General features: G+C 45.8%; 1 protein-coding gene across 1 annotated transcript; it reads left to right on the forward strand.

The window, feature by feature from the left end:
• Window positions 1–7,269, forward strand: LOC104283390 (lipase member K-like). Its single transcript, XM_009881559.1, has 9 exons — window positions 1–105; window positions 241–358; window positions 1,661–1,859; window positions 2,140–2,249; window positions 2,427–2,563; window positions 3,063–3,200; window positions 3,319–3,390; window positions 5,832–5,900; window positions 7,036–7,269. Exons 1-9 carry the CDS (start codon window positions 1–3, stop codon window positions 7,267–7,269), a joined length of 1,182 nt encoding a protein of 393 aa, XP_009879861.1.
• The last annotated feature ends 3,205 nt before the right edge of the window (window positions 7,270–10,474 follow it).

Genomic DNA, 10,474 nt, shown 5'->3' on the forward strand with positions numbered 1-10,474 from the left:
ATGTGGCTGGCTCTAGCTCTGACGTCCGTGGTCCATGGGATGGTATCTGGGCAATGTCTCTTTAATTTTCGGTATTCTAAGAATCCAGAAGCACGGATGAACATCGTAAGTATGATGACATTGGAGGAGAAGCAGTAAGCGTCTGGGAAACAGTCAGTATAAAGTACTAGTAGTTAAATACTCTGTGGATTGGTGTCATAGAGCTTGAAAACATTATTATTTGCTTTTTATTTCTTGCAGAGTGAAATGGTGTCCTTCTGGGGATACCCCAGTGAGGAGTATGATGTGATAACAGAAGATGGCTATATCCTTCAGCTAAACCGAATTCCTTACGGGAGAGGAAATGCTGGAAGCCAAGGTAAAAGTCCTATCTGCGTTATATAGGAAACCAACACCTTATGCTCTCTTCTAATTGGGATAACAGGGCTTGTGCAAGAGACTTTTCAAGGTCCCCCATGGATTTGGTATCTGTAGCCTCCGTTCTGATCAATAAGAATTCGTAGGGAAGGCTCATCCCTTGCAGTGATGTTTTCTCACCCTGCATGGAGACCTGAGTGTGGGTGATACCCCATGCACCCAGCAGGCTGCAATCCCTGTCAATGAGAAGCAGCCCGTCCATCCTACCTGCTGGTACCCCATGCACACCTTGGGTTTTCCCTGGGAGCCTGGCCTCTAGTACGTGGTCCTGCAGCCATGTGGCAGATCAGTAGACTGGTTTGGTACTCCTTGAGGAGATTCCAGGGGACCCTTTTGTCCTGTGAGGAGTGACAACTGGGAGGCTCTAGATCCATAAAAAGGTGCATCCTCTCTAGGCACCTCCATGTTCGCCTACAGAGCTCGCTGGGAAGCCCAAGTTCTGCTCGTGCTCTCAGCAAAGCCTCTGTGACAAAAGCCTGCTGAGATGCAGGGCGTAGGTACTGCTCTGCTTGTGTTTCTGAAAATGCCCATCCAGGCAGTGTCCTTGGAGACAAAAGCAGATGCCATGAGATGTGTCTGAAATAGTAATATCGCATTACTTGTTATGCATATTTATGAGATGTAAATTTATGGTAGTATTTATGATAGTAATGAAGGACCAGCTGCAGGGTGTGGGGGACAGGTGTTCAATCCTCTTCCCCATCTCTGCGTGTTCAAATCTTTCCCCTCCCAGCCCTGAGACCATGGCCAGAGTAGCAGTGGATCAGGTGGAAAAAATTATTCTGCCTCTTGGTGAAATTTGTTACTCCAGCAAAGAACCCACAAGCACATCTTGGTGGGACATGGTGGGGAAGACCTTCCCGCATTGTTCAGGGTTTGATGAAATAAGGAACATGGGAAGATTTGGGGTTTTTTTCCACTGTCCCTGAACTCTAGATGTTCATTTTCTTAATGATAAGTCATCTGCAGAGAAGGTGGGAAGGGGTGTCAGGGATAAAAGGCAAAATGCTCAGAGATACGGTGCACCCACACCACGGTGCACTGAGATATGGTGCAACTGGTACATAGCAAACCTGTTTTACTGAAATCAAGGGGAACAGACCTACCTAACACTGACACAAAACCTCTGTGCACTGCAGCTGTCCTAATTAAGGAGGAAAAGAGACCCTAAAGTGTCTCAAATGATGACAGACAGCATTGGAACAAGAAAAAAAAAAAAGTCATCGTGGTGCTTGTGTTCCAGGTCCAAGGCCTGTCGCATTTCTGCAGCATGGTTTATTTGGAGAAGGCAGCATATGGGTCACCAATTTGGCCAACAACAGCCTAGGCTTCATTCTCGCAGACGCTGGCTACGACGTGTGGATAGGCAACAGCAGAGGGAACACTTGGTCCAAGCGACATCTGGTCCTCTCTCCCAAACGGGAGGAATTCTGGGCTTTCAGGTAAACAAGGGTAGTTGGAGGATCTCAGAAACAACTGACTTCTTTCATCTTCAAAAGCTGATCCTGTCCTAGCTCAGGGAGGAATGAACCAGGCTGAACTGAAGCACGTCCACTTATTTTAGGTGAAAACCCCATGTGCTTACCCAAGGACACGCTCAGTAGGATGAAGGAGTTTGTGGTGGTGTCCTGCCCTCCCTGCTGGTTTTGGGGTTTGTTGGTGATGGTTGTTCAGATGTAGATGCTACACCTCGTGGTAAGATGGCTACTCTTCCTTCTGCAGCTTTGATGAAATGGCTAAATATGACCTCCCAGCAATTATAAACTTTATTGTACAGAAAACCGGACAGGAGCAGTTATATTACATCGGTCATTCACAAGGCACCACTATAGGTAAGTGGGTCTTTTTGAATGATCTTGGTGAGAGTATGTCACTGATCTTGGAGACAGATGTCTCCGTTATCTCTGGGATTTGTAAAACAGCTCTTACTAAAGTTAAACTGTACATATGAATGTCTTAAAAGAGTAAGCTGGTTTTTTCTTCTTTGGGTTTTTTTTTTTTTTTTTCAGCTTTTATAGCCTTTTCCACTATGCCTGAGCTGGCCAAGAAAATCAAGATGTACTTTGCTCTAGCACCCGTGACCACAGTTATATTTACTCGAAGTCCATTTAAAAAGCTCGCATTCTTTTCTGACTATGGACTTAAGGTACGTTGGTCCAGACTATATTCTGCAGAGCCAAAATGAATGTAGTTTTTCATAGAGATTGTGAAATTACCCACGTAGCATATTTCAAATAATTGACAGGGAGAGGAACTCCATGCTCCATCTCTTTTCATAACGAAGGGAGTCACACACCTCAGTACCGACTCTTTCTGTCCTGTCCTGAATTTACACCCCAGAATGTTCTGGCGGAATTAGAGCCAAGAGTGGTATGGGCAGATGTGCACACAGCAGGTGTCAAAACACTGGTGAATAAAACTGATGAGAAGACTGTGAAATTCATCCCTATCATTTAACGCGAGCGTACAATGAATGTAAGAGGTGATGCACGTAAAAACCACGGAACAGAAGCATTTAACAGGGTGCAAAGAAGGGTAACGTCGTACCTCGATGTGGGGGTAAAACAGAAGCTATGAAGTGGTGGTTCTTTGAGGAAAAGCATGATCAGTCTTCATCTTTTATGACTACATTTGCAATTTTACAGGAGATGTTTGGCACCAAAGAGTTCCTACCACACACCGCCTGGGGTGAACTGGTCCTTTCCAAATTCTGTGCCTGCTCGAAGACCTGCAAGAGCATCTTGTCTGTGCTCTTTGGATTTAACTGGAAAAACGTAAATATGGTATGTACGAATAAATCTGCAGAGGCCCCTCGGTGGCCTTCTGAAGGACAAAGTCTTGGCTGCCCTGTTTCCTGGAGCCAGGTGAAACCTGTTGTGAAATGCCCTTGTTTCCTTTCAGAGCCGAGTTGATGTGTATGCGGCACACTCCCCAGCAGGGACTTCAGTACAAAACATAATCCACTGGTTGCAGGTAAACCTTCCCAGATATTTTCCTATGCAAAGCAGAGTACGGAGTATTCTAATGATCCTTTGTTGTCAATCTCTTGTGTTGGTTGCTGCAACACATCAGTGGTATCTTTGTTGAGGTTGTTTTGGTTTTTTCCACCCCTTCATAAAATGCTCGGCAACTTCTTGAGCTGCCTGCACATTTTCAAGTAGAGTGGCCCCAAAGGAGGGGACCTGCAAAGAGAAACGTTGGGAGCTGAGGACCCTGCATCCACAGCAAGGACATTTCAGGGCTCTTATTTCACACTAGCTCCAATCTTGCCCTGCAGCCTCAGTGCCGTTAGCGCTCAGACTGTGGCAGAGATTCTCCTGGACAGCATCCAATTAAGCTTATTACCAATTAAGGTGATTATTTCTCTTTCTTCCCATTGTGGGCATGGAGAACAGTCCCTCCCAGAGGCCCTCTGACACTGAAATTGTGTTATGCTGCCCTCATTCTTCTCTTCTCTTCTCTTCTCTTCTCGTCTCTTCTCTTCTCTTCTCTTCTCTCCCCTTCTCTTCTCTCCTCTCCCTTCCCCTCCCTTCCCTTCCCTTCCCTTCCCTTCCCTTCCCTTCCCTTCCCTTCCCTTCCCTTCCCTTCCCTTCCCTTCCCTTCCCTTCCCTTCCCTTCCCTTCCCTTCCCTTCCCTTCCCTTCCCTTCCCTTCCCTTCCCTTCCCTTCCCTTCCCTTCCCTTCCCTTCCCTTCCCTTCCCTTCCCTTCCCTTCCCTTCCATATATTTTTTTGTGAGATTCTTTACTGAAATTCAGCTTATCTGATGATGATGTAGTGAGTGACAACGAGCAAAATTAGGGGCAATGAGCACAAATTGCAGCCCAGGGGGATCAGTGACACTGATTGCCCACTGATCATTGGACAGTGAGGTAGACTGAGAACTGGCTGAATGGCAGAGCTCAGAGGGTTGTGATCAGCCACGCAGAGTCCAGTTGGAGGCCTGTCAGTAGCGGTGTTCTCCAGTGGTCAGTATTCGGTCCACTCTTGTTCAGCATATTCATCAGTGACCTGGATGAGGGGACAGAGCGTACCCCCAGGAAGTTCGCTGATGACACTAAACTGGGAGGAGTGGCTGACACACCAGAAGGCTGTGCTGCCATTCAGCAAGACCTGGACATGCTGGAGAGTTGGGCAGAGAGGAACATAATGAAGTTCAACAAAAGCAAGTGCAGGGTCCTGCACCTGGGGGGGAGTAACCCCAGGCACCGGTACAGGTTAGGGGTTGACCTCTGGAAGGCAGCTCTGCAGAGAGGGACCTGGGAGTCCTGGTGGACAACAAGTTGACCATGGGCCCTTGTGGCCAAGAAGACCAATGGGTGCGTTAAAAGGAGTGTGGCCAGCAGGTCGAGGGAGGTCATCCTCCCCCTCTACTCTGCCCTGGTGAGGCCACATCTGGAGTCCAGTTTCTGTCAAGAAAGACGAGGTCTCCAGTAGTTTCAGGAGTTCTCCTACTGGAGAGAGTCCAGTGAAGGGCTACAGGGATGACCGAGGGAACAGAGCACCTCTGTTATCAGGAAAGGCTGAGACCTGGGTCTGTTCAGCCTGGAGAAGAGAAGACTGAGAGGGGATCTCCTCAATGCTTACAAATATCTAAAGGGCGGGTGGCAAGAGGACGGGGCCAGACTCTTCAATGGTGCCCAGCGACAGGACAAGGGGCAGTGGACACAAACTGGAACACAGGAAATTCCATCTCAACATGAGGAAAACCTTTCCTTTGAGGGTGGCAGAGCAGTGGCACAGGCTGCTCAGAGAGGTGTGGAGTCTCCTTCTCTGGAGATATACAAAATCCACCTGGCTGCGTTCCTGTCCAACCTGCTGTAGGTGACCCTGCTTTGGCAGGGGGGTTGGACTAGATGATATCCGAAGGTCCCTTCCAACCTCTGCCGTTCTGTGATTCTGTGGTCAGGTTGGAGGTGGGGAATACTTCTTCCTTTGGACCAGGGAGCAGCCCTGGGACAGGTCCCCAGGGAGGTGGGGAGTCTCTATCCTGGGGGGGTTCAGGTCTTGGCAGGGCCACGCCGTGGCCACCCTGACCCTGTATTGCTGATAGTCCTGCTCCAGTTAGACTAGAATTGTTCCGAGGCTACTTCCAACCAATACATCTTTGATCATATCATTTCAGGCCAATTCTTTGGACTACAAGGAATACTTTGAAAAATTCCCATTTTCTAGAACATTTACATTTCCTCCATCCTGGTTTCCTCCCATCCACAAACATAGTCTCTGTTCATTTATCCAAATTAATGACAATAATTACTTGTACTGGGCCTATGGCAGACATACGAGATACACTTTAAAAATCTTGCCAGTTCAGTGATGAAAACCAACTTTTTTGAGTTTCCGCTTTTAAACTGATTGCGCCCCCACAGAACTATGAATTCATTTAGACCGTTTCATTTCTGAATTTGCTGCAGGGAGTTCAAGGCGGTGCACTGAGAGCTTATGATGGGGGAAGCATGTATAACAGTCTTCACTATAGACAGGTAAGATGTTTCAAATGGTCACAGTTGTGGTCTTCCCTTTCACTTAGACATTCTGTTCCCATTCATGCTTGCTTGCATTAGTCTGGTGTGATTGCTTTGAATTTGTTGTCCTCCCTTCACAAATTGGGCATGCAAGCAGCAAGCCAGCAGGACCTCCGCTTGGAACAACAATTTTCTATTCTAAACTCTATTTTGCAAATACCTTTGAAGTGGAATAAAGTATTAGATGCTTTCCACCTAACCAGTGTTTTTGAAAAGCAACAATAATGGCTGTGTGACCAGTTACTATCTGAAACCTCTAAAACCGAAGTCCCCATGCTGGTTGTAAATTGTCCAGCCATGATGGAAAGCGAGGTGCTAAGCCTTTCTGCCACCCAGACCTAAAGCCACAAGGTGAATGGTGAGCAGTTAACTCTGCATCCCCTGGGAGCTGGGGCAATTCCTGTTCAACGCCAAGAAGAGTACCAGAGTCACAGCATGGCTTAGAAAAAAGTTTCTTCCTTCCTAAAGCAAGAAAAATCAAATTCAGAAAGTGGCATGCGTTTTAACTGGAATAACGACGCCGCAGGTAAGGAGATAGGGTGCTGACAGATCACATGGTGGCAAGTCCTGGTGGTGTTGAGACAAATCAACTCTCCAGATGTGTCTTATTTTCAAGAACCTCCTTCCAAACACTTTCCTGATATTACGAAGCTGAAGGAAAGGCTAGTTTCTTGCATGAAGTGTAAGCACGAACCACAGCAGAGCTGGCTAGAAGGGACCTCTGAGGTCTCTGGTTCAACCTCCTGCTTGAAGCGGGATGATCCACCAGCATTAGATCAGGGCAGCTAAAATTTTGCCTGCTTATCAAAGTTGATCAAATTGTCTGCAGTATCAGAACCCGAATTTCTAACAGGGCAGAACTAATTTACTAATTACTTTAAATTATATTTGCTAATTTAATTTGCTCACTAAATTGTAGCACATGAGGTTACACCGCGTCTTTTAATAAAATTTCTCTTCTTTCTAGAAGAAAAGCTTTCCTTTTTTTTGGCCTTAATTCTCAAAGAATAGCAATTGCCCTTGTGTGGCGCGTGTTTTATTGCATCACAGCAATGTCTCTCCTTTGTGAAACCCTCATTTTCCATCCCTTCAGATGGGTCCGCCACTCTATGACGTGAAGGACATGAAAGTGCCAACGGCCATCTGGAGTGGTGGAGTGGACTGCCTGGCAGATCCCCGGGATGTTGCCCTCCTGGTCCCCCAGGTCAGGAACCTGGTCTACCATAAGGTGATTCCCCAGTGGAACCACCTGGATTTCCTACTGGGGCTTGATGCGACTGAAATTTTGTACCAGGAAATCGTTGACATGATGAAGAGGCATCCGTAAAGCTGATAGGTTTTTTTGCTGATGTGTCTTGTAAGATTAATGATATCTTTAAAGGGTTTTGAAATTTGTCACTATTTGGACCACCTGAATGTAAATGGTTAAAATGTTCTGCTTCTAACTAGAGCATCGACAGGGTGAGGCAATTTCTGACTGGCACTTCACTTCCTCTTCTCTTCATTTTTTCCTTCCCCCCCCCTTTTTTTTCCTCTTTTTTCCCCCTCTTTTTTCCGTTTTTTTTTTTTTTTAATATTTTTTTCCCTTCACCAGCCATGTTTATTTACAAAGTACGGGAAATACCGATGAGGAAACTGGGTTTTCAGATGTTTCATCTAGACTGATATCACAGTGATCTATTCTCTGAGGTGTGATGGATCCCGTGTAGCCTTTCCCACGTAGTTAGCCTTACAGTGCCTGCAATTACCCTGAGACCTGGGGTCTGGACCCGCTTGCACCTCAGTTGATTTCTGGCTTCATCAGAGACACAAAACTCACTATGGCTCCCTCAAAGCTGGCACTGATGCCCCATGACCTTTAAAACTACCCATGTGGATCAGAAAGAGATCTAACAGGTTGGTGGTGAAAAGCCACAGCAGAAATACATCTCCTTAGAGGCAATACAGCGGTTTAGAAATTCTAGTGGTTTAGAAATTCAATAATTTAGAAATTCAATAAACATTCTAATTAATCACATTTTTAATGTGGGTGGGTTTTTTTTTTTCTTTCAACAACTGAGAAACCAAAAAGGAAGAAGCAGGAAAGAAATAAATCCTGAAAAAGTAATTGCAAGAAAGACAGTCCGACACTTGATTATGATACGCAATGTGCAAAACCCAAATAAATAAATAAATAATAATAAAAAAATAGGCTTAGGGAACATACGAAGCGCCTACATCTTAGGGTTTAGCTGAGATGTTTTGGTAAGAAGATTGAGTCACTCATTTTGTGTTGCGTATTTTCTGACTGAAGTGCTTTCTTCAAATGCAGTGTGTATACACGTGACCAACAACGCGCTGCAAAAATGATGCCTGGTAGCACATCACTTTTGCAGCAGACCAGGCATGCAGGTTGCTGTCAACCACAGAGGGTTCACTCTACATTTGGCTGAATATTATCATTATCGATATCAGTACTTCACAAAGAAATAAGGTGAAGTCTGGCTACTTTAGGAAATAAGACTTATACATATTTGTGTCTTTACAGGTTTGGGAGAAATTGTGTTAAATATTGTCAGGTTCTGAGCGTTTGTTCTGAACCAAACCTCAGCAGTATTTCTTTGCGTGGGCGAGCACGTGAGAAGATGTTTCTTCACCCCAGACTCCCTACGTCCACAGAAAACAGAGACTGAACTGTTAGACCTGAGTTTACATGCAACAAAATTTGCAGGTTCTCTCCAAAACCCAACTCAGTACATTGACCTTTAGGTAGAAGCAGACGACGAGTTGGCTTGAATTTCAGTGTTAAACGTGGCGATGACTATTTTTCCCATTTTTAACAATATTTTAGACTAATTGAGGCACGTGGACCAGAAGAAAACAGGTCAGGGAGTTATTCCTTGTCTTAAACAAGCCCATATACTTTCTGCCATGGGAAAGAAGCCTGCTCATCCCATGCAGCACCGGGCTGCTCTCTAGCTGCCGCTATCACATTGACTAGCTGTCGTTTCAAAATAGCTGGTTTTCCTCTGCTGTAGTATAGGAAATGTTCTTAAACCTTCAATGCAGAAAGACGTCGTGCTTCAACCTAAGCTGATCACCCCCAATACAGCACCTCTTGTGGTGGGTTGCAGGTCTTTGCGTGCGTTTCCCTCGAACAAGAGAGAGAAGAGGGTTTGTTGTGGTGTGGAGAGCTCCTCGAGAAAGGTTGCGATCCCTTTCAGGGGGACTTGAAGATTTCTTTCTGACTTCCGTGAGAAATTCCCTTTTGGAATGGATGCAAGCTGTATTATTTTCGGTTGCGCATGCGGATCTGCCTATTTCATTTACCCTGAGTGGTGGGGAGGGCTCACTTCTTTCTTCAGCGCAAGAGGTGTCTGTAGACCAAGAAAATGGGTGGGGATCCAAGTGGGAAGCCCCGCGTGCTGCACTGCGCTGCTTCTCTTGCACTATGGCATTTGCAGAGAAAGTGGCGATCTCAGAGATGCCATGATGTGTTGACGACTTTTTCTTAGGAAGAACAGTTATCTTGTCACAACATCCTTGTTTCTGCCAGCCAAAATTCCGAGGCTCGTCAGAAAAACTTGGCAAACATGTTAATGATGTGACCACCAGAAGAATCAGCTTGTTTCAGGGAGGAAGAATCTGGTTGTGAGGAGAAGCAACATTTAAAGGAGAAATTACTAGAGGTTGTGCACTGGGGGACTGCCAAGTTTTCAGTTTGTCGTGCTTCCCTTTAAAATCCCTGGAAGACCTGCATCACCTAGAGGTAGCCATGAAAAGCAAAGTAGATCGATGAGAGGTGTGGGGGAACACAGAAAACAATTTTGGGTGGAGAACAGTCTTTCCAAATGCTGTTGTGGATTATTTTGGACAACAGAACTCGTTACTAGAATTTACTTGGTAGAAGTGAACGATAGAGATTCCTCTCTGATGCTGGACGTCCGTGTGCTGGCCTTGCTGACCACTTGGAGGATGCTGTTCTTGTGCCCCCTGAAACACTCACCTTTGCTCCATAGCGCACCTCCAGGAGAGCAGAGCGTGTGGGCCAGGACTCTTCCTGCAAACAATCCCCCATCCTCCCAAGCCAGCCGTGATACTATTGAACACTTCGTGACAGATACTGCGAGTCTTTGCCCATTTGCTTTATCAATCCATGTGAACTTTTGGCATCTGCAGCATCCTTTGGTGAGGAGCTTCACGGAGTGACCCCTTGTGAACAACACAAGAGCACACCATGGCTGCGGCGCAGCGGTGATGCTCCATACTTTATCCTCTGCTGCTTTGTTTGTAGGTCCTGTCCAAAAGCCTCTCTTCTCTGAAGAACAAAGTCAGTTAGCAGAAATGAAAATTTAATTAAAGTTATTTATGAAGAGAATCTTGCATTCATTAAAGTTTCCTGGTATATCACGAAGCCATGTTGGTTGCAGTAAATAATTCATGGCTTAATTCTGTTCCCCGCCCCCACTCTGGTTTTCTTCCTAAATATGTTGCTTCTGCCTCATTCCCAAAAGCTTTCTGAAAAATTGTCTTTTAAGGTAATGCTCTTTCCC

The sequence above is a fragment of the Charadrius vociferus genome, unplaced genomic scaffold, assembly GCF_000708025.1.
Source record: "Charadrius vociferus isolate BGI_N301 unplaced genomic scaffold, ASM70802v2 scaffold390, whole genome shotgun sequence".
NCBI lineage: Eukaryota > Metazoa > Chordata > Aves > Charadriiformes > Charadriidae > Charadrius > Charadrius vociferus.

Excerpts from the sequence above, each read along its gene's own strand:
- LOC104283390 (XM_009881559.1), top strand. The coding sequence starts at position 1 with ATGTGGCTGGCTCTAGCTCTGACGTCCGTGGTCCATGGGATGGTATCT. Across the intron at positions 3,201-3,318 it reads ACTGGAAAAACGTAAATATG|AGCCGAGTTGATGTGTATGC; the intron begins GTATGTACGAAT and ends GTTTCCTTTCAG. Across the intron at positions 5,901-7,035 it reads ACAGTCTTCACTATAGACAG|ATGGGTCCGCCACTCTATGA; the intron begins GTAAGATGTTTC and ends CCATCCCTTCAG.